At 37.8% G+C, this 24,192-nt stretch overlaps 1 protein-coding gene across 1 annotated transcript; it reads right to left on the bottom strand.

Moving 5' to 3' along the window:
* Positions 1-207: 207 nt before the first annotated feature.
* Positions 208-23,305, bottom strand: MTMR6 (myotubularin related protein 6). Its single transcript, XM_027469402.3, has 14 exons — positions 23,188-23,305; positions 19,064-19,180; positions 16,975-17,137; positions 15,880-16,037; positions 15,029-15,157; positions 13,898-14,032; positions 12,584-12,716; positions 8,001-8,110; positions 6,783-6,908; positions 5,463-5,512; positions 4,360-4,560; positions 3,516-3,650; positions 3,310-3,436; positions 208-2,545 (listed from the first exon to the last, which is right to left on the bottom strand). Exons 1-14 carry the CDS (start codon positions 23,209-23,211, stop codon positions 2,285-2,287), a joined length of 1,869 nt encoding a protein of 622 aa, XP_027325203.2. The 5' UTR covers positions 23,212-23,305; the 3' UTR covers positions 208-2,284.
* Positions 23,306-24,192: the final 887 nt, after the last annotated feature.

The raw sequence follows: 24,192 nt of genomic DNA, 5'->3' as shown, positions 1-24,192 counted from the left end.
TTTTACAGCACTTTAAAGCTGACCTAACATGCCTTGATTTAAAATTGAAAGGCATCCCAACTCTCTTATCTGAGTGAACTCTTCCAATAGAAGGGGCCCAAAGACTGAATTAAGATCACTTCAGCAGTCCTGAAAGGGAACCATCTTTTAAAAAGCCTTATATACAAGGGTACTTGGTTCTTAAAGTAAAAAACACATACAACAATATTTGCAAAAAAAGCTTAATATAATCTTTTGAGTCCATAAACTCTAAACAATAAATATGAAAAATGTACATGGCACACCAGAGCAGCTAAATATTAAAACAAACAAGTACAAACCAATAACACTTGCCTATATTGTCAATGATGTTTGTTTCCATAGTGAGATGCAACACAAGCTTAATAATACAAGATGTTTTTCAAAGGAAAACCACAGAACCAGTTTGATACAGGAGGTGATGGGTAGACAACAAATAACAAGGCACAAAACCCTCTCTTGCTGCAACCCTGTAAGGCACCACTGTGCAAATTGCAAATGTGAAACTCAGTCAAAACTTGTAGTGGAAAAAAATTAACCATGTTTAAATGACTGGGTAATGTATTTTAAAGATGATACTCTCTCTTCAAGAATAAAAAGACTTATGAACATTTATTTACATTTATAGGCTTTAAGCAAACGAAATAGTGAATTATACTCACCAAATACAGGGGTCACAGTTAACTTCACCCATAAAACTTTGCAAGTGCAACTTGATCATGACGTATATTGGCCTTAATAAAGTACTGGATCTAATTTGATGTGGAGGGAAACACTGCCAATTATGTCAAGTTATGTGGGGCACAGACCACTGATTTTAACAAAACAGACTTTAGGGATCAGGATAGGAATAAACTCATTTTCACTTATAACCAAAAAGGATTTAAATCCGAAGATAAAAAGCTAGTAGCATTAATCTAACAGCATACCTAGGGATCTTAATACCCAAATATGAATATCTCTGTTACCTGCTCAGAAAATGTCATGAGATAGAAGTTGACAAAAACCTTCTCCCTTACTAGGAGGCTACAAACATGGAAATCTACATTATATAAACTTATGTCAGAATTTCTACTGTATCCTGCTAGATTAAGATTTTATGTAGTTACATTATATAGTTACAGGTTTCACTACACTTAGAAGATTTTTAAAATGCACAGGTTGGACAAGTTTTTATAAGATAAGAGGGAGGCTTCACTAATTATGAAGTTTTTCTCCCAGAGAAAGATTTAGGAGGCACTCAGTTTCTTATGAGCTCCAGACAAATTAAAGACTTTTGTTGTACTCAGGAACAATGTCAGTAGACTACTTTCAAACTTCTGCTTCCATTCTTGGAACTGAAACAACTGCCCAGCATGCAATTAAATAATCTGAATAGTCAAGTTCCGTTCAGATATTGGCTAATTTTTTTCTTGTGTGTTTTACTCTTTATTCTACTTATATACCTTACCACAAATCAAAGCACTTAAGATCAGACAACGTATACTTCCAATTATGCTCAAATCTACTGAGCTACTAGATTGGCCTGATTTTGCTCTCTATTATATTTTAAACAGAGGAACCGGAAGAAAGAACAGTCTTCAGTAATAGGTTGACATTCAAATAGCAATTTGCTGAAAAGCTGTGCCAGCTTAGGCATTCTTCATTCCCTGTATTCAGTCTTGTTTTAAGGAAAACAATTTGAACAAATACAAAGTAAACAATTAGTTTACAGAGTGCAGTAGTCATGAACACCAATATTACTGATCAACAGGTTTAAGGCCAACAATTAATGTTTTTAAATACTTTTCCCATGGCACTTAATACATTGAAAATTAGTACTGGGTGACATATAACAAGGGCATACATATTTGTATTATATGCAATATATATATACACTTGTAGCTTCAGTCCCCAAAATACAAAGTTCAAGTTTTCTTGCCCAAATAAAATCAATGTGAAAGACCACCTGTGTTTTCCTATAATGAATAAAGATTACTGTTTTAATTTAGTGCAAACCAACCCAAAGTCCAAAGACATACCTCTCCTCAATTCTTAGTCACTACTTACCAAATGCCCTTATTTCTTTTAAAATACAACTAATTTTTTTTTTATATGTATACATATATATATAAGAACAGCAAACACCTGACAATTAGCATGCTGTTCTAGTCTACATTAACAAAACTTGCCAATATACAAATCATGTTTTGGTCATGCAGCACAGACCTATCCTCAAAATGTCTTAATTCAGCCAGGCTGGAAGAGAGAAGCGCCGTGCCAGATTTCAACAGGTCATCCTGGCCACTCCATACTCTAAACTGACAACAGCAGGCTCAGCTTTTGAAAACTCTTCCATGAATTCACTGTAGCGATTGTCCGCTGTGTTGCTGCCCTCTATAGTTCTTACAGCATCATTCACAGGGATCAGTGGCTGCTCCTTCTTGAAACATGGAGGGGTTTTCAGTGCCACAGGTGCAGGATGAGCAGACTGCTGATGTTCTTTCAGAAGGACTGCATCTGGTTGACCATTTTTCTGCTTTATTTTCTGAAATACGGAAAATAATGAAGTGAGCATCACTGCTTTACTGATGTTTTGCTTTGAATGAAAGAGAACCCATTTTTTTTCTGGCCAACTCAGATTGTTATTTCCTTTAATACTTTTACACATTTAGTCTGGGGTATCTAATAAGCATTAGGCCACTGGGTAAGCCAACGTTTTTTCCACAGTTCACAACAGATGCTACAAGCACTACATGCTTAAAAAATATGCTGCTGAGCAGAAGGTTGCTTGTTAGTCTATAGAGAAGTAAAGACTTTCATGCTTGTCCCTTATCTGGGACTATCACAATAGGAGTATGTTCTGGAGTACAGACAGAGGCCTCAGTGGTACTAGCAAGGAAGAAGTTTACAGCAAACAAGAACTCTTACAGACAACTCAGTGCCCTTATGTCCTTATGACGACTTTTCCTTCAGATCTGAAAAATACCGAGCCAGTTTGTTCAGATGCAGGAATACACTGAAAGGTGTTAGAAAGATGTAGAAAGCAGATGAGACCTATCTACAGTAGTGCTTTTGTAGGAGAAATAATTCTTGGGTAAGGCAAAATAAGTTATATTTAAGAGCAGAATGTCAGCTGCATAGCCTAGCATTCAGCACAGAACACAGTGAAAGGTGAATTGAACACTGCAGAACAAGCGGTAGGCCATACAATAAAGGCATTCATATGAAAGCTAGAAGCATTTTTACAGGCTTTGCACATGAATTTGTGGAACAAATCACAAGTAAATACACTTATTTTGCAATACTCACAGCTTCCAGTTCTTTTATGTCTTTCTCCAGCTGTTTATTTTGTTCACTTATGTTCATGATAAGATCATACACAGATTGCCTGGGATGCATACTTCGATCAAACTGGTGGTACATATTTCTCCAAAACCTGCACATAACGGATAGTTTTAACTATGCAAGATAAAAACAAATTCGAAGGCAAGATATTGTATATAATTCAAACTTACTTAAAATTGAATGACACTGTATTAGGCTCCAAAAGAGTTAGCTCTGGAGAAAAATCTGGACTATACAGAGGATTCTGGTACTTCTTTTGTTCATCCAGAAGGAACGGCCACAAGGAATATGTTTTCTCTTTTAATCTTAAGGCAAAAAGAGATCAAGGTCAAGACACCAACTACAAACAATACCCAGAAGCTGTTCAACTCAGCATAATAAATAAGATGGATTTAAAGATGTCATCAGAAACAATTATAAAACTGAATTAAATGCTCTCATTAAAATCAACTTCTTCCTGGTATATGCTGAGGTTGGATAGAACTACCAGTTTTAGAAGTAATAGTCCTTATATCATGCAAGTTTTGCCTCATTGCAATAAATGCTTTTTAAATATAGTTTAAGACAAAGATAAGCCACCGAAAGCTTTCCAGAAGTTTTCCAACAGAAAGCATTGAGACAGCCTATTAATAATTTTAACTGACAACTATTAGTCTTGAACAGGCAACAATTTTAAGGTTGTCTAAAAACAGATTGAATTGGGAGCATTTGCTCCCTCCCCTAGACAGAAAATTGGGAGTACTTTCTTTTTATCCGCTTTTAGGAAAGAAGGGAGAAAGATGCCTTGACTTTCCTTTAAAGATGAGCAGGGTATTTTCTGCCAAAATTAGAAGAACTGTCTTCTCATGCTTTTGCATGCTAAAACACTGCCATTCCCCGATACAGTTCAGCATCACTTTTTACACTACCAATCCTCCCAGCTTACTTCTATTCAGAGCCCCAAATTGAGCAGATTCACAGGAGTTCCTTAGTCTCCCAAAATAAGCAAGTAGACATTACAATATCCCTGCTTACTTTAGTTCTTCTCGCTCTTTTTGGCAATTTCCAAGGAAGTTTCCAAACTGGCACGAATGGACATGTTCATGGATCTGAAGAAGGAAAGCTTCATTGTACTCAAAGGCCTGTGGAAACTGCTCCATCAGATTCCACACACTTTCTAAAAATTGAGTGAACACTGGCGAGATCTCTTTTGGATCACCATCCAACTGACAACACCTGAAAGAGATTCCATAAACAGACTGAAACTGGCTTAGATTAGAAATTGAAAACAAGCACAACTAAGGTTTTTGTTGTTCAATACAGCAGGCTATTCTTACACTAGTTTTGGTCTGGAAATTAAGTACCTAACTTCAAGAGCTGGGGCAATTCATGAATAGAAATAAGCCTAAATTTAACCTATTTTTCTGACTTGTAAGTAATCACATTTGTATTCAGTAAAGAGCTAGATATCTTTATTCAGTAAAGAAAAGCAACACAAGACAATTTAATTCCTTTACATCTATTACACCCATAGTCAACATTTGAAATACATGTGAAATACATGAGCTAAAAGTAAACTATAAAATAGGAAATAGCAGCAAGGCTGTTGTCATAGCTTGTGACACTCAGAACAAGAAAAAAACAGAACTATTGGCATACAGGACTTCTAAAGGTAGAGAGAGCTATTCCATCATCAGAAGTATGGGTAAATGTGAACATTTAAGCAGATCAAAACTTTAGAAGTATTTTACGTTGTCTCAACGGCTGGGAGATAGCTTTGGGTTTGTCTTGCACTGTCTATGCATATATGCAGATCCAGCTGCAGTTATCAACATGCAAAAGTGAGGTACCAGTTACCAGTGACATTAGAAACTTACATCTGTAAAACAACCACCCAACAGATATTTGAATAAATAGCAATACACGAAGTGCATTGTCAACTGAAAACAGCTTATCCATTGCAAAATTTCTGGTAACAATACAGTAGTTTAACATTCACAAGCTATTTTTCCTTTCTTTGTAATACTACATAAGTCTAGATATTAATGCAAAATTTTAGATCACTTAATGAAATATTTATCTTTCAGTTCACTGTAAACATATACTTTTTTTTTTTAAACATCAGATGAGCAAACTACCTGTCAGAGAACTTGTGCCCAAAAGAAATCCAGTCCTTCTCTATCAGAACCTACAGGATAAAAAAAACAAAAGTATCTAACAATATTTTAGTAAATCTTACATCTATAGCATTAACCTCACAGGTTATTGATATATACAGTATTTCAAATTAACTACTGTAGAAGCAACTCTTTGCTACTGTGCATTTTTTGTTTTCCTACAAGAGACTGTCAAAGCACATTTCTAAAACTAGTTTCTAAAGCTAGTAAGAAGTTGAACAGGTTGACGATCAGAAAAATACCTTTAAACCAGGCTAACTTTAAGCGTATTAATGCTTTACAGCTTCACCTAAATGGATTCACATAAATGGATTATCACTCAACTTTCAAAAAATTAACTGCTAAGTATGTGAAAAATTTTAGTATTGCATTCTTGCTATTATAGTTTACATAAAGCCACACAATGTAATCTTAGCAATTTTACTGCTATAAGATGCTATTAATATCAACAGTAGCTTGTTTTATCACTAGTTGCAGTATCAAATACTAAAAACATGATTGTTTTTAGTATGATTGTTATTAGTATTTATGCTTATGACAGAAGGCTTTCCAAAATGCCAATTGACAGGAAGGACTGAAAAAGAAGAAAACGAGATTCCTAACAAGTATGAGTTTCCTAACAATTACACATTCTCACTGTCTAATCAAAGCTATCTAATTCCTTATCAGTTTACCTTTTGTAGCAGTTAGTAGTTTGTGATCAGTACAATTCTGTTCTTTAACTTTCAGGTATTCCCATAAACCCTTACATTGCTATGGCAAAAACAGTTGATTTTCTTACTGTGAAGTTTTAAATAATCATATCAAAGTTCTTTGATCACCTCTAGAGAAAGATGAAGACATTTAAGTTGCTTAAATATGTTCAGGTCTTTATATCACTGTGGCTGGGGATGTCATTTTTAGATTTTAATGAAGTTAATTTGGGACAAATACTAAGAATGTATAGCTAGTATAGTTTAGTACATCTGTGTCATGTAAGCACTTTGGAATCTTTATTTTGTAGTTAAGTTTTTCTTTATTTTGGATGAAAGAGACAGTTATTACAACATTTCTGCAGGGTATGAAAAACAGTTTGTATTTCAGTTTCTTAGGTTATTTTAAATACACAGTTCTTCCCCACAGTCAAATATTTCTAAAGACCAACTACAGTCTGCAAAACATATTTTACATCTGTAATTACAAAATAGCATCAGTACAGTTACACTCTTCGCTTTCACACTCAAACATTTTATATCCTTTGATTTACCAAGGAACAATTCAACAATACAACAGCTTGCTTACCATGAATCCTTTGATTGTTCTGTAATAGGAATCTAGTAAGAGAGCTCCAAGAGAACAAACTTGCGAAGTCCTGTCCCAGCCATCTGAGCAGTGCACTAACACACTTGCACTCTCAACTGCTATAGCCTGCAAAATAATTATTTCTTTAATGAATGCTCTCTTGTTTAGATTGTTCAGTCAGATTTTAGTAAATGCATACAAAAGCTACGTTTATCCAAAACCCAGAGTATAGTCTATTTAATATAAGAAAAATATTATGGGAAAGTATATTAGATACTACCAGAAATCTAGGGATTTCTCTCCACTGAAATGCAGAAAATTCTCTATTAACAAAAGGAAATTCCATTATCTCTTTCACAAAAGGTAACAGACTTCTACAGCAGTTCCCATTTCTGTTTCTACCCCTTGTAAAACTAGAAATGCCATCACAATGAACACTAAGGAAGAAGCAGACTACACATTACAAACCAAATAGGTTTATTAGCTTTCTATTTGGTTGTTTTATAACACCCATTCTCTACTCATTATATTACTCAAAAGTTAAGGACCAGGAAATAGTCTTTAGCTTCAGCTAAGAATTCAAATCTATTCAAATTTAACTTTGTTAACCCAAATATTTGAGGATCATCTGATCTTTAAAAGCATCCACTTTTAACTAAAGTATTTTCCTACTTCAGCTACTGAAAAGACAGTTTTCTTCTTTACTTCCCTTCCCCCCCAAGCCTCTTTCATGTTAAGCCCATAACATCATAGGCACCTGGTAAATGCAACTGTGCTTTTGAATTCCTTATAAACTGTCCTGTTTGCTTGGTAAATGAAATAGCCAATTTATCTTCTCTGACATTAGTGTCCTATAAATTCCTTTTTTCAGTGTATAGTAAATAATAGCTGGCTTCATCTACCTTCAAACTGGTTACATCTTTCACAAATATCCAAAGAAATCAAGAATCATAACAATCTCTTCAAGGTGACCAAACAACATTCAAAGAAAATTATAAAGTATCAGCTGGCACATTCAATATCTCCAACCACAGAGAAACACGTAAGGCTTAAAGCAACATATCAGATGTGTCTGTGTATTTCAGACATCTCCCTTTCTGCAAAAAGGGAGGAAGCAAAGAAGAGAAACCATTTACAGAGTTTTATGCTTTATGCAACATTAAGTGTAATTTTGCCTGATAGCACAAGCTACCCTCAAAGAGGCAGCATGCAAATTACCTTGACTAGGAAAACAGCAGCATCCAACACAGCTTTGATATGACGCAGCCATCCGGAACTCTCCAAACCAGACAAGAAGTCATTGACAGACAAACCCTTTGTGCCGCTGACTGAAAGAAACAGTTAGAAAGCCCTAAGCAGTTATAGCTACCTATAATACCCTACAACAGAGAAAGTGCATTATAAACAGCGTAGAATTACTCTTCATTGTTGTAAGTTGATTTGAAACCTCTTTGAGGAAACCACCACACTCAAGTGGTTAAGAGATAGGGACTACAAAAGGTTCTCTGCCCAGAACTCAGCTCTGCAGAATTACAGAAACCTTGAGTGACAAGATTAAGATGCATCTTTGTGACAAGAAATTTGAATTACACCTGTTACACGCAGTTATAAACCTTGTCTTACCAAGAAGGGACAAAAATGCCAAAAAGCTTACTAGAAATACTTACCAATTACTATTATTACTAACAAACTAGCTGCATGCAGACAACATTGGCAGTCTGACTGCTTGGACCTAACTATGAGAGTTTCATCACCTTTTCCACCCTGCCTAGTAGAATAAAGCAAGTGCAGTACAAGGAGAAAATGATGAACTGAAGACCACGCAGATTTTGTCTACCTCCAGAACTAATATAGTGTAATACTGACTGATCTCTACCATTCTTCCCCCATGTACTTTGATCGCATAACAATTGAGGGGACAGAAGAGGACTCAAATTAAAGGGAAGTCGTCATGTAGCATAGCAGCAACAGGTATAGAGGTGAAAATTGGCTAATAAAAAACAGTTATTTTAATGCAGGATTTTGAGCACCAGCTCTCAGTAGCATTATTGTTTAAACACAAGGAACTGAAAGGGAGCTGGGGGAAGATCAGTAACTGATCTACCTTCCTCTGCACGTGATTCTTAGATACACCTGAAGTTGCAATCTACAAAAATACCTGTCCCTGCCACACGAGAAAACTATTTTCTGCCAAGTTAGTGGGTCCCAGATAAAAACAAGGTGACATCAGAGCTGGAAGTTAGTAGTAGAGATACTCATACAGCAGCTGCAAAATAACCTTTATCTCTGACTATGGGAGGAGACGAGCTCCTACAGCTTTCCTGTATCCACAGGACACATTGCTCAGCTTTCAGCCATACAAATTTTGGTATACTTCCTATTGCTCAGGAAGACTCATAGCACTGGTTGCTGCTGAATGCTGTAACAAAGATAGGCTTCCAGCTTCCAAGTCCTGCAGTACTTTTTTCTAGAGTCCATAGATTTTTAACGAGAAAAAGCACTAGCAAGCCACTGCACAATGAAATAAACCACTTAGAAACCCCTGGAAGCAAGACCTGATATTAAAGGGCAGCCTGTAAATATCAGGAAAAGCAGCAAAAGTTATGCTAGTTTCTTCTAGTATTTGGATAAAAAACAGCAATTATTGTTAAGCAAAAGTTCTGCTTCTAAAAGGTCTACAAAATAGAAGAGATCAAGAACCACCTGATCTTCTCAAATCATTCAGTCTTCCACACGTTTACTCTCTCTCCACCTGTTGCTCCATAACACTTGTTAAATCACAACAGTACATAAGCAGGTCCACCACTAGGATAAAGGAAAAACTGAAAAATATCCTCCCAGTACTTAGTGGTGAAACACAGAAATTGCATTAAAACTTCTCTGGACACTTCTGTGCTGAATAATCACTCTATTCCCTCATGTTACTCAGAAAGATCAAAGATAACTTGGCACCATTGAGTTGTTTAGCTACTTCACAAAAACTATCCTTTAAGATAGTTTTGACTATATGGATCATAAATACATACACGCGAGCCCAAATGACTCACTGCCCCATTGCTGATTGTCCTTATACACCAGCAATGCCTTAGGCAGCAGCTGTTGCATAAAAAGGTGACTGCAACCAGAACCTAGAGACTGAAGGAAGCATGGTAGGTTGGGGGCACAGGTCATTTTTAAGCAAAAATCCCCACACAAACGAACTCCAAATACAACTCACAAAAAACTGTTAATACACTTCCACCACAACAGCAGCTATTATTGAGCCTTTTCCTTCAAGTATTTCCTACAGAAGTGCTCCTTCCTGATTTAAGCAATACACTTTTGCTTATCAGAATTCAGTCTTTTCAGACACTTAATGCTATATTTTTAAATGTATAATAAATGGGATTTTCTATATTCAACCCCACAGCCAAAAATTCAGATGTGAAGATTCTTCAATTATTGTTGTACAGATGGACAGTCAGCCCATCAGGGGCACAGAGTCATCATGTCTACACTGAAGAAGACTATTTTAAACAAGTTCTATTTCACCGCATGTGAGACTTTAAAAAAAAAAACAGCTGAATAAGAATAGATTACAAAGCCCCCCAACATCCTGCATTAGTGAAAGATGTTGGGAAGGACTATGTCTTATATTCAATTTGCAAACAAATGTCTTCTGAAGCCTTTCATTAGGGTATGAAGGAAGCCAGGCAGATAGACAAAGAGCCTAGGATCAGAAACAGGCTGAAGAAAGAATAGCAGTTGTTTGTTATAAATAAATCTGAGTACAGTCCCAGTTACAAAGACTCTTGAAAGAATAGGGTCATTGGTATCCTATCACTGATTAGAGAGCTTTCAGTTCAGCACATCTAGGAGGAAGGTGGCACACAGAAGTTAAGTGGCATTTTCCTCAACTTAAAACACAATTTTCACAGCATCTCCTTCCAGGGTCAATCCTTCACACAAGGGAAAAATGGATAGGTGTTCCATCTGTAAGGAAAGCCGTTATGAAAAATACGTAATAGCATCCCACCAACAGATGCTTATGTCAAATTAAAAGGTTATGAAGTCCAAAGTTTAACTGTGATGTATATACTTCTGCATCAGACATTACTACACAGAACAGGTGACAAAAAAATAAATCAAGATGCATAAGCTAGTTCTCTGGAACTGAAGAAGAGATTAGAAAAAACAGGGATTACCCCAAACTTCAAAAAAAAAAGTTCATGGTCATGTTGCTAGTCTTTTTCTTCAATAAAGTATCTTGTTGCTATTCCTGCACATACATGTAACTGTAACTCAAGTACTATCACCTCAAGGCAGGCGATTCTTCCTCTCTACTCTGCTCTCATGAAACCCCACCTGGAATGCTATATTCAATTCATCTCTGGGGTCCCCAGCACAAGGTGATGTGGACCAGTTAGAGCAAGTCCAGAGGAGGGACATGAGGGTGATCAAGAGCCTGGAGCACCTCTCCCATGAAAGACCGGCCAAGAGAGATGGGGTTGTTCAGACTGAAGAAAAAATTCCAAACAGATCACATTACAGCCTTCTAATACTTATAGGGGGCCTAGAGGAAAGCTGGGCAGGGACTCTTTGTCAGGAAGTGGAGTGACAGGACAAGAGGGAATGGATTTAAACTAAAGAGTACGTTTAGAACAGGTATTAAGAAGAAGTTCTCAACTATGAGGGTGGTGAGGCCCCGGCACAGGCTGCCCAGAGAAGCTGCGGATGCCCCATCCCTGGAGGTGCCCAAGGCCAGGCTGGATGGGGCTTTGGGCAACCTGGTGTGGTGGGAGGTGTCCCTGCCCATGGCAGGGGGCTGGCACTTGATGATCTTCAAGGTTCCTTCCAACCCAAGCCATTCTACGTTAACAGGGTGCCTGAGCAATTGGTTAACAGCAGATATGGGTTCAATAAAAACTAATTAAGACTACACCGCTGATCTGTAAAGCTTCTTGACCAAGGTAGCTAGAATGTCTTCAAAAGGAGACTTCCCTACAGGTGCAAGCCTTCCCAATAACTGGAAATAATAGAAGAGAAACATATGTAACTAGGAGTACATGTAGAAACCTGACTTCTGTCACCATACTTTAATCACAGCATTAATGCTCCCAAGTGTCTTAAGTTTGTTTTCATCTGTTTACCTAAATGAAATATTAAGAGAACTAATTAAAAAACCATTAAAATAGAAGACTTCTGCCTCATCAATTTCACAACACTATGTCAAGTAGTGGTGCTATGAACTGGCTCACTTCCCCCCTCATCCCCAAACATAAATACTCTACAAGATGCATCTACAACCATAGGAGTGGTTTGCCAAGACAGAGTTCAAGTTTTGTATAGACCATTAGATCATGCAGTTACAATGAGTTCTGTGCAAACAAGTGCTCCTTGAGGAATGTTCTACATGTGAAGATGCATGTATATACATGTTATTTTATGTATTCACGTACACAAATACATGTATGTATATGTGTATACTTGGAAAACTCATCTTTCCCACAAGCCACTGACATACTAACCAAGTTAACCCCTAACATGTGCTGTTCAGTTTTCTTCAGAATAACTCACATCACTGAGTTAACGGTTTAAAAGTAAATTTTTTACAGTTTAAAAGTTTACAGTTTGCTTTTAAACTGTAAACTGTTAAGATTAATGGTTGTTCATTACCACAATGGATGAGCACAGCAAACTGGTATTAGGTGCAAAGCTTGGATAAAACACAGATGTCATAATGCAGTTTAAGCTGTTATTAAATACTTCAGCAGAACATTTATTATTTTCATATATGCTGTTGTAATACAGTTAGAACATACCTTCCAAGAGTTTTTGTAAGCTGGATCTCATTACATGAATGTTTTCAATTCCAACAAACTGGAACCTTATGTTAGAGTAGTTGTCTTCATTTTCATAGCCCTTCCCAGCAGCTCTGTTTGCCATTGCATTAAGCTTTAAAGAGCAAAAATCAAAATACCGTAAACCAGCACTTCAAATGAAATGTCAGATTAAGAAATAAAAATAAGCAATTTCAGTGAAATACATTAGGAAAAAAACAAAAGCACATACTATAAATAGATTCTAATAAATTAACAGTTTAAACATTCAAGTATGAGAAAGGCATGGTTCACAGAAAGCAACAGATGGCCTATATTCAGCACTGACACATCTGAATAATGCATTTAATAAGTTTCCTATTCTCTCCTCTGTGTACCCACCAACAATCCATTACATGTTTCATAACATTTCTGAGAAAAGACACCGCAAGGCGATTACCCTAAAAAGGAGTAAATAAAACACAGACTTGACCATACATATGCTTTCTAGGTATCCTACAAAAGTTTGCTTGCAGCTGTAAAACATACAACTACAAAAACCCACAGTTGGCTCAATTTTTTTACTTGTCAACCAGACCTACTGAAGCCTGCTCAAAGTAAATTCTACAATGCAGTATTTTTGCTTTACAACCTTGTTTTCTAGCTCCTGCATTTGGAGATTTAGATAAAACAAATATCAATCTAAATGCAGATCGCTTAAAAAAGGGAAAGTTACTCCCATATGCCAACACAGGTCAAAAACCCAACATAATTTAACTTAATGTTCAGGTGTGACCTCAAAATGCTTTGACAAAATTTCTCCTACCTCTTCCTGTTTAATACAGACAGCACTAATAGTTTTCACACAACATTTACACAAGCCACTGTCCTTCCTTCTGTTCTAGAACAACCTCCAGCACAGCTCACTACTTCATAAACTTAATTCCTAACAGTAAAAAGTGCTTGGATCTCACTCTGACTATTCACTTCTTAGCTGTGTTTTACATATATTTTTAAATGTACCTACCCAGAAGTTTACTAACATTCAGTGAATTACAGAATCATTTAGGTTGGAAAAGACCTTCAAGATCAAATCCAACCATCAGCCTGACCTTAGATTTGTCTTGATAGTGGTTCAACTTCTTCAAGAAAGCAAGCACTTGACCACTTGAATAGTGATACCTATAGTTCTACCTTTATAGAATGTTTATATTGGGCCAAAATATTTAACATGTAATTTGGAAATATTAAGAGTTATCTCAGTCTTTTGATGTTCAGGAAGAGAGACTAGTCTGAAAAACCTCTAGAAGTACATACCTTTGGCCTGGTGTCCATGACATACATGTAGCGATTTGAGGGATTTGCTTTACTGATTGCTTGCAACATGTGCTCATCTTCCAGGCACCTGGCACTGAAACCTGAGAGAGGCTGACTGCATCTGCAAATCGCAGCCTATGATAGAATACAAAAGACAAGTTAACATCAGTTTAGTATCTATAAAGCACCTTCCTTAATTTTAAGACACCTACATAATTCATTTCATTTGACACATCACTTCAACTCAAAAAAGCATAAGTGTTCCAACTTTTTAAGCACGATTGCTTAGACTAAGATAGTGCCTACAACTTTTTCAGGCTTATCTACAATGACAAGGTAGTTCACAATTTTCTTAAGTATAAAAATGCAAAGTACAGGCGGAAAAAAATTCACTTAACTTTTCAGTTAAAAGCAAATTGCTCCTGATGAAAAATAAATTATGCTTAGTTTTACTATTTTTAGGTGTAATATGTTACAGCCTGAAGTAGTTTTTGCCATGTTATTTTCAATGATGTATTACATTTGAGAGGGTGTCAGGTACATTTTCTAATTAGGAGTTATCTTCAAATGCATCTACTAGTTTAATATTCATCCTTCAAAAATTCTTCAACTCAGCAAGATGACAATCCTGCTTTCCCTTCAGTGATGGAAGAGACAGGGTGAAGTTGCTTCACACCACTGTTTAATCAAACCTTGCAAAATCTATTTTTATTCACTAGTTCTTTACACCTTGCAAATTCCTCCTCAGTCAATGAGTTATTTTGAGTGTTTTTTATTTTACACCCCACCACACACACACTTTGACAGATTTTATTTTTCATTTATCAAGATAGATTTTTGTCAACTGACATTTCATCTTGATCTTAAGGTCAGTTTCTGAAAGCTTTAAGAGATTCAACTGATTACTTGAGGATTTCTTTTAAACCGGCTTAGCTTTATTCAGCATCTTGTTAGACACTGCTACTGTGAGCTGTATTTAGGGTTATCGTGGGTTATAGATACTGTTTTCATTCAAGTCAGTGTACTTAAATTGTACACCTCACATTGTAAGGCATACAATTACCTCATGCACCCTGAGCTACCAGCAAATGTTGAAAAATTTCAGCCCATTTGCAGGAAGAAAAACAATACCTTTTTTTCCTTATGATAATAGGACAACACCGGGAATCTTCCTTTGCTTCTGAACTTGGAGCTACCAACAATTATGGGCTTGCTTGCAGTTCTGGGAACATAAAGATCTCTAGGATAGGTTTCACAAATCTGAAAGACACATACACATAGATATATATATGCACAAAGGGTACAAACCTAGCATGAGATACATAACCCTACACTATTTTTTATAAGGAAATAAAAGACAAAGGGTAAACACCAACATAACTCTCTATATACATAAAAATATCTCAGAAGAGATAAACCATGAATAAAAAAGTACAAATTGGTGTCAAAGTGATACAACCAGTTACTGCTGGAAAGCACCACTGTAGTAGCATTCACCTTAAGAAAGAGTTTTCAGTAGAACTGCTGAGCATATGTTTCAAGTAAAATAGTCTCAGTATTTCCATCACTTTTTTTTATTTGCAGACTACAAAGATGAAATCTTATCTGGAAATCAGCTGCACCACCACAGCCATCATCTTTCTCAGTCAGCACTACAGAACGTAATGCAGAATCCCTCTCAGTTAAGAGAGGAGAGCAAAGCAGCAGAGCACCAGAATAGTTGGGACTGGGTTTCAAGTAGGTAAGTATACCCAAAAAGAAAATTCAATGCACATACACCCTCAGTGAAGCATGGAAGAAAAGCTTCCATTCGAAAGTTGTGAGACTGTCTGATTAAGGAGTTAATTCTCTCCACCTGCAAGTTTTGCTTATGCTGCAAGCCAAGTGATTGCATAGCATCAGACTGCTTTCTGTAGGGCTAGAGCCAGAGGATAAAGCAAAAACAGATGTAGAGTAGAACATTTCTCCACTACAGTCCTTACCTTATAATCACGATTTGCATCAGACAACTGCCAGTAATCATTTGGCACTCCCATTCTCTTATATTCTTCTGCTAGATCAATAAGCTGCCAACCTTTGACTTGCTCAGATTCATTTTGCTTTGGATTATAAGAGAAGGCATACAGTTCTTCATATTTTGCTAAAAAGGTAAAGAAAAATAAGACTATATAATGAACTGCCTCCAAAAATGCATTGGTGGAAGAGGTAGCACAGTTGACAAACCTTAAAGTTGCCTGAACCACAGAAGTTTCAGGCTTTAAGATTCTCAGAGTGATTAGATACTTGGCATTCTTAAAATATTTATTCTGCAACTGCAGATATTTAAAGGTAGGTTATAAAATCTTTCAGGGAAGAGAGCCTGACCTCTTGTACCAGGAGAGACATTTAAGTCATTAGGGCAAAGCAAAGGTCACAAAACTAAGACTGACAAAATAGCAAGTTATTGAAAGAGATTCACAAGAACCAAAAGAACAGATATCTTTAAAAGTAAGAACAGAAATATAAGTCTACTGATTATTCAAAGCAAGGTAAAAGTTTCCTTCAAACCAAAAAAGCTTTCAAAATATTCTCTTATTTTTTCTAATACTTCTCACATGACAGATGACAACATTTTACAGTGGTCTAGACACAAAAGAATGCAAGAGGCCACATTAGATTTACAAGAAAATTCTGTCACTTAAGTTAGTGTTGTTTTAGAGTCAAAGCTTCAGCTTGTTTTTTGGAATTGCATGAAAACAGTAACAAATTAGTACTTGTTTAATAGCATTTTAAATATGGAACACATCATTAAAATGATAATACACACTTCAATTCACAATTCTGAGGCTAATGCTCGAAATGCTGAATCTATAGGAACCTTGCACTCTTAAACAAGATCAGTGAACTACAAAAGCCAGACATTTTCTGAATCTACATATAGATTAATACTCCATTATTAATAAAATTCTTTGACACATCTAACCCATTGAAAAGGCTTTTACATAATGTACATTTCACAAAAAAATAAAGCATGCAGTTTCTCACCAACTTAGTACCCAGATACATAGTACAAAGCCTTTTCCAGTTTGAAGTCTCACCTGTTCTCGACAGCTGAAGCAAAGAGTTATAAACATCATGACAATCTCTCTCTCTGGGAACAACAAAGTGAACTATCCTGAAGTTCTTGCACTGGATGACAAGGGGGCAGCCAGAAGTAGTCAAAGGAAGTTTTTCCACTGCAGCAATGTGATGATGTAATATCTACATACAAGAACTCAGTGTAAGCATGAAGATGAAAAAATGAGAAAAACGCACCATATACAACATCTGACATAAGACAGATTAGCCTGTACTGAATATGGATTTTGACTGATTTTCTCATAAAAAATAAGAAATCCAAGTTTTGGTCAAGATACCATGATCTGTTAAAGTTTAAAATATGAGGGGAAAAAATAATTAAACTGTCACCTAATCTTTATAAAAAAGATGAGTATACTTTTAAATGCAGAAATCAAGAAATAGAACTCCACTGGGGTCATTCTGATCCTTTTCCACAGCTTTGCTAACTGACCAGCCTACATGCTATTAGGCAGGGTCCAAATAAGTTGTCTTTTTTTTTTTTTTAAAAAGGATCTACAGGAGCAGAATTTTATCAGGCAAAAGAGAGTGAGTCAGGGAAAGCAAGTAGTGAAAATTTTAGAATTACGTTTTCTTTTTCCTATCAGAGAAGCTCACATTAAATATTTTATGCATCAGTCATTTATTTTAATCAGTCTGCTAGTATTCGAGCCAAGAGTACAACTTGAGACAACTCAGACTGCTCACAGGGATATAGAATGAACAGGAGATAACAAAAACCTCTCCTGTGTTATCCATTGTGCTGATGTAGACATCACAGTCATAGCTAAGTGCCTTTCAACCAATATAACAAAAGACTGTCACAGTAATGGACATCTGTGGCAAATCTACACAAAGTTTGGGAAAATGCAGGAGAAAGTAACAGCTGTTCAACCACAGGAAGAAAGCCACTGACACATTACCTCAGCTGAACAAGATGCTCTCAAAAGCATTTCAATTACCTCACTGAAGCAATCATCTCCTCTTAAATATTGATCAGAATTAGGCATCTGAAAACTATGCTGCCAAATATGCATTTACAGAGAGACTATATCCTGAAGAGAGACGTTATCATAATTATACTCACTACTTGTGCTATCACCACAAATGCAGTATTCAAAATACAGGTTTGATATCACTGAAGTACAATCTTTTAAAGCAGCACACTGGGAGATACAAATAATGCTTCTGAATCACATTCTCCTCAATAGTTCCTCCCATGTGAGAGGATAGCTGTTTTGCACAAAGTTGTAGACTGTATCCGAATCACTGAAAAAATATTTTATTGTAAGCACCACAAGACATCTCATCAGACAACCAGGGTATAAGATTAAGTGCAAGAAGTTTCACCTACAGAAAAAAAATTAAGCCCAAATGAGATTTAATCCTAGAGAAGCACAGCACCCTTGAAGGCACTGCACTCAGACAGACAGCTGTGCTACAATGGAAGCCAGAACTTTATGTACACCAGGGAATGGGGCAAAAAAAAAAAAAAGAAGGTGTTAGTGTTGTACAAGTGAAGTTGGCTGGTACAATGGGCACAGTCATCAAGAATCTGCAGCCCCTTCTGAACTCTTTTGTTTTGAAGTATGTATCTTCAGAATAAAGCCATTTTTACCACTCTAAAAAAGTGCATGGAATCACCAAGCCTAGATCTTTGGATTTTGTCATCTCATTTAACTTCGGCAAGACATAAATGGAAGGCAAAGCTAAGCTCTAGGTTGAATATTTCTGCATTAAATTATCTAACAATCTCCCGTTCCTTCCTCTGAACTGCAGTGCAAGTCAGATGTTAAAAAAAAGCATTTGTTCAGGAAAACAAGCAATAGAAGAAATAACTGCAACTCAGAAAAGTGGAAGTTATTTTCAACATTATCCAATTTCAATGGCAAAGGTGTCATACAAGAGCAGGAGCTGTGAGTCATTAACTTATTATATCACAAACAAGCAGATAACAGGGAATAACTTTTACATTAAACATTTTAGCAAACAAATTCAACCTCAGATCAGGAAGAACAAATGTATCTGAAGAACCTGTGCTTTTGAGCCACAAGCATTTGATATGCTTACCCAAGTCTCCCTCCTGCTTGAATCTATGAATAACAGATGAGTTGCTGTAAGGTACAGAGTTCCTGTCAGAGACTTGTTGCTGGTGCTGAACCTATCCAGTAATTTCACTTGCTCTACCTGTAAGAAAGAAGTGGGAGAAAGCAAAATTTATTTTTTTTTCCTTAAACACAAAGTAAAAATCACAACTCAAGAAAAAGCTCTGTCAGTTTGCGCAGTAATTTAAAAAATGATAGAACATAATACAGCACACAAGGCTATTCCGTCCGAACTATTAAGAACACACTTGTGGTCACATAAGCTTGTGCAGAATGACCATTAAAAATATCCTGTATCAATAGGAAAGCACACAATGAAGTGACAAGACTAGGTTCAGCAGACTGCTTAGTCCGTATTCATAATATGGTTATTTAATAGTAAAAGACACCAAGGTATTAGGCTTTAAAGAAAAAGTTGAATTACTAAAAACTTTCAGACTGCTGCCCCAAAGCACAGCAAGCACACGCACTAACAGTTTCCTGTTATTTACATGCCAGCATTGAATTAACAACTCATCTGATAGCTGTTTGGAGAAGAACCTATCTGTATCCTCACCACAGACATAAAGATTAACTCTCCTGACTTTACTTTTAGATATCTACTGCTATTTGTGTCGTCCCCAATCTTAAATCTGCATTATAACAACCTTGCCTCACCATTAAAATCAACTTTGATGAAATGCGAGCACTACAGTAATAATTAGAAACAATCTCCTTTAAATTCAAGGACTGTGCTGGCATTTGAAACATCAAGATTTCAAGCTTGAGTCTTCCAAGGGCAGATTTTCTCCTCTATTCTCTCCTGTTCCATCAACATTATTATCTCAATCCTATGGAAAAGCATTTCAGAATCAAGCAGTTTCTAGATAGCCTGCATTTTATCTGGTGCTCATAACATTACAGGCTCCACAGTTTACTTTATTTGAGGCAAACATTACATGACTCAGTGTGTGCAACAACAGGAAAGGACCGTGGTGAATGGCTTATCTCTATGCATTCCTGTATTTCTTGGCAGCACGGGCTCATTAGTGCCAATTTAAAGCCGTTTTGCTGGAAGCTTGATGCTACCACCATTATATTCACAGCTGAACTCCAGAAACTTTCCCACCAGCAAGGCCAGCACCCAAATCTGAGTCCACATTTGCAGCGCTGATGTTAGACTGGTGTTAATTCACATGTACAAACCTATTTATCTGGTGAAAGTATAGACAAAACACTACAAAATTATCCTTTCAGTTAAGTATTTCTCGCAATCTGGCAAGGCCTAACTTTGTTTTTGAGAATTAGAAAAGCAATGTAAGGCATCCAAACAGAATGGAGGAAATGTGAGTATCTGCTAGCAGCCAGTGCTGCTGTAATATTCTGGATTTCAGTTTGGAAAGGAGAAAAATGAAGTTACATGTATTTGTACCTTGAAATGTTACCCTGTAATCAGCAAGGTATCCGTGCTACATACAAAGCACCATAACCAATACAGCACTGTCAAAATCTGCAATTTGTTTTGGGCAGTTCTGCCTGCACCTCCCTGCAAACTGAGAAGTGCACAGACCTGCAGGTTTGTTACAGAAATGCAGCCCACAAAATCCAGGCATTCAAACTCCTGTTGCCCTCCATGCAATAGTTAATCTACGTTGAGGAGAGGAATTATCACATTTCAAGACTCTTATTAGAGCCTTATAAGATATCCCTTTAAATCGGAAGGAGCTGTCCCCTTCCCCATCTAATCCTCAGCCTGGCAGACTCACATTTGACTGAGCTTGACTACTGAATCCCAAACTTCCACCTCCGCTGGAAAACCCATCAGCATTTCCACTAACAGATGACCTCAAGTTTACAAACAGATTTGACTGAAGAAATCCCAGTCTTATCTACCACATTTTTCTTTAAAATATTTTTAGGACGCTTCATTTCTAAAGCTCCATCACAGAAGCAATTTTTTCCTCATTTGTAATTCCCCCCCCCCCCACACACAATTTATGATATTGTGATGTGTTTTTCAGCATCTGTTACTACTTAAGTATAAAAATCACTTTATCATTTATGAATTTCACATTGACCTTACTTCTTTGTTCAACATAAGTTTGTTGGACAGTTTAATTTCATAAGCAGCTAAACTCTTCAGGTAGCCGTGCCAACAGTTCTACAACTTCAACATTTCCATCAAATGGAGTTAGAGAAAAAATAAAATCTATTTCAACACCTTCTGTGGGATGACAGCTTCCTTGCACAGCAGTCAATTTGTGCAAGACTGCACTGTTATTTCATGCTTGTTTCAATATTTCTTCAGTAAAATAAATTGAAAAACTGTCAAGAGCAGACAGATTAGAAAACGTGCATGTCTCCTGCCAGTCCGAATGGGGTCCAATTCAAACCTACACATGCAGGGATCTTGCATGGTACCTAGCACAGGCTGTGCTTTAGTTATCCTGCTTCCTATAACTGCAATATTCAAAGTTATTACAAACTAGCATATATGCATTTTAATCTACCTGGATATCCAATAACCTATAAGCTTTAAAAAAAATAAGCATCATGATTCTAATGAAGATCTCAGGTTATTTTTAGCCATTAATCCATCACTTTAAACAGAGTTGTTGGGGGTATGATTTATATTACTTGAAGCAATTTGAAGTCCTTGCCCTGGTTTCAGCTAGGATAGAGTTAATTTTCCTCCTAGTAGCTGGTGTGGTGCAAATTAACTCTATCCTAGCTGAAACCAGGACAGGACCAAGACCTTAAAACTTGGCTGCAGTGCTTGTTTTTCCCTTCAGAGAGTTCTATTGCTACATGAAGGGTTTTCTTAGCAGGTGCCCAAAGCCATGCACAAGTACAACATAAAGACGTCAGCAACCTGTCAATATTTATGGTCTCAATTTCAGTTTTGAAATTTAAGTATCTATTCAGATTATGAAGATATTTTGCATTTAGTTTAGTTTTTAAATCTGATACCAATGATTGACTGTAATAGTGTTGTTTACAAATAAGGAGTTCCAGGTTTCTAAGTGGGCTGACAAAGAAACCTTATCCCTAATCTGTCACCTTAGTACAAGATAATTCCATCCAATACACCAAAATGGCACTCAGAACATCTTTGAGAGAGACCTTCTTCTAGCATTACTTATGCATGTAAATATATATTTAAAAAAAATAGCTAAACTATACAAAAGAATTATATAAAGGTATTTTCCAAAATTCTAAGAGCCAGTTCCTTTATTTAATTATTGATTGTAAGTTTATCGGAATCTAACCACTCCTCTCCTCCACACATCTATAAAACTTGATTGCAGTCAGGCTGCCAGGTCATGGAGCTAATTGCTCAGTCATTTCCAAGGCACATCAAATAGAGGAACGGCCTTTTCAGCAGCCTTTGCCGTCAGGACTGACAAGAGAAATACTGTTAAAACATGATTATGTAAGAACTGAAACTTTAAAAAAAAAATCTTATATAAGTGATTTACAGAAGGGAGTTGACAAGACTTGTACTTTTTTCATTATAAAAGAAAGAAGCTAATAAGCTAAAAATAAAGTAGAAGAGTCTAGAACATCAATTGCAGCTTGACTAATTTTTCAGAATACCCTAACAAACCACATATCTACTGATGGCTTATATTAATGACCCTACAAATCAATCGTTAATTAAAAAAAAAAAAACAAACACTTTTCACAGAGGCTCTGCCCCCAAAGCCAGGGCAACACCCGAGCACAGCACAGCCGTGGCCCCCAAATTGCTCAGGCCCCCCTCTTTATGCTCAGCCCCTGCCTTCCCCCCAAGCCCTGTCACCCCAGGAGGAACCGAACCGGGCCCCATAGAACTAACAGCACCCAAGGGGAACCCTAAGCCTGAGGGGAACCCCAAAACCCCCCCGGGGCACTCAGCCACCCCCATGGGGACGCCCCGAGCAGCGCCGCCCGCCTCAGAGCCCCTCAGGAGGGGCAGGCAGAAGGCACCGGCGGCGGAGCCGGCCGCAACGCCCTCACCCGCGGCTGGCAGCGGCAGAACAGAACCACAACGGGCCCCAACACCCCCACAGCGACCGCCCCAAGGGCGGCAGCGCCACCACCCCGTCCCCCGTCGGCTGCCCCCCGTACCTTGGTGGTGCGGATGTGCTCCATGACGGCGCAGCGTAGCCCCGTCCGCCACCACCCGCCACCCTCCCCCGACTGCCGCCGCCGGGCCGGGCGTCGCCTTAGAAACGCTTCCGGGGCGGGGCCGCGGCAGCGCGAGCTCCCTGCGGCGCCCCCTATTGGTCAGCGGGGGGGGGGGGGCAGAGCCCGCAGCGCGCATGCGCCGCCAGGGGGCGGCGCCATTTTGGGGTGGCCGCCAGGGGCGGCGCCATTTTGGGGAGGCTGAGGGGGGAGCGGAGGGGCGCAGGCGGGGATCCCAGTGAAGCAGTAATTTGTTCGCGATTGCAATGGCGGGCGCCCCACAAGCAGGAGAGCGCGCCTACTAGTTCCAAAACACAGTTTATTTACTTTGTGATAACAGGGCCCTCCCCTGCTTCCCCACTGAGCGGGTAATCCAGGTTCACAATCCATCTGATGCTTCACAAACAATGCATGGCGCTCAATACATTCCCTCCTCAATACATTCCCCCCCAATACATTCCCTCCTTCCAAACAACGTAACTGCAAAAACAACACTTATATTCCCACAGGGGAACTCCCTTGTAGTCACAGAATCACAGAATTTCTAGGTTGGAAGAGACCTCAAGATCATCGAGTCCAACCTCTAACCTAACACAAACAGTCCCCACTAAACCATATCCCTAAGCTCTACAACTAAACGTCTTTTAAAGACCTCCAGGGATGGTGACTCCACCACCTCCCTGGGCAGCCTGTTCCAATGTACTCCTCCCTGGCAGAAGGGGACTGTGAAGAGTTTGGGGCTGATCCTTGATTCTGTAGAGTTATAATAATTATACAGTGTTTAATTAAAAGATCTTTACGTGGATTCTGACTCGTGTGTGGCTGTCGGTGAGGCACAGCAGGCAGGAACCTATGGGCAACAGCAACAGAACGAAGTAACACGCAACACAGAGCAGCAGTTATACAATAAATAACTAAAAAACTCGCTAAAACAGCTTAAAAGCTGTA

Source organism: Anas platyrhynchos, chromosome 1 (genome assembly GCF_047663525.1).
Source record: "Anas platyrhynchos isolate ZD024472 breed Pekin duck chromosome 1, IASCAAS_PekinDuck_T2T, whole genome shotgun sequence".
NCBI classification, from domain to species: Eukaryota; Metazoa; Chordata; class Aves; order Anseriformes; family Anatidae; genus Anas; species Anas platyrhynchos.
Note: the sequence above shows the minus strand (reverse complement) of the source record. Positions and strands in the feature narration are given on the sequence as shown.

What these genes read in the sequence shown, in the direction of transcription:
- MTMR6 (XM_027469402.3), bottom strand. Translation starts at nt 23,211, where the DNA reads ATGGAGCACATCCGCACCACCAAG. An exon ending in AAAGAGCGAGAAGAACTAAA is followed by an intron (nt 3,651 to 4,359) that starts GTAAGCAGGGAT and finishes TTTTGCCTTAAG; the next exon opens with ATTAAAAGAGAAAACATATT. An exon ending in ACAGTGTCATTCAATTTTAA is followed by an intron (nt 3,437 to 3,515) that starts GTAAGTTTGAAT and finishes CGTTATGTGCAG; the next exon opens with GTTTTGGAGAAATATGTACC.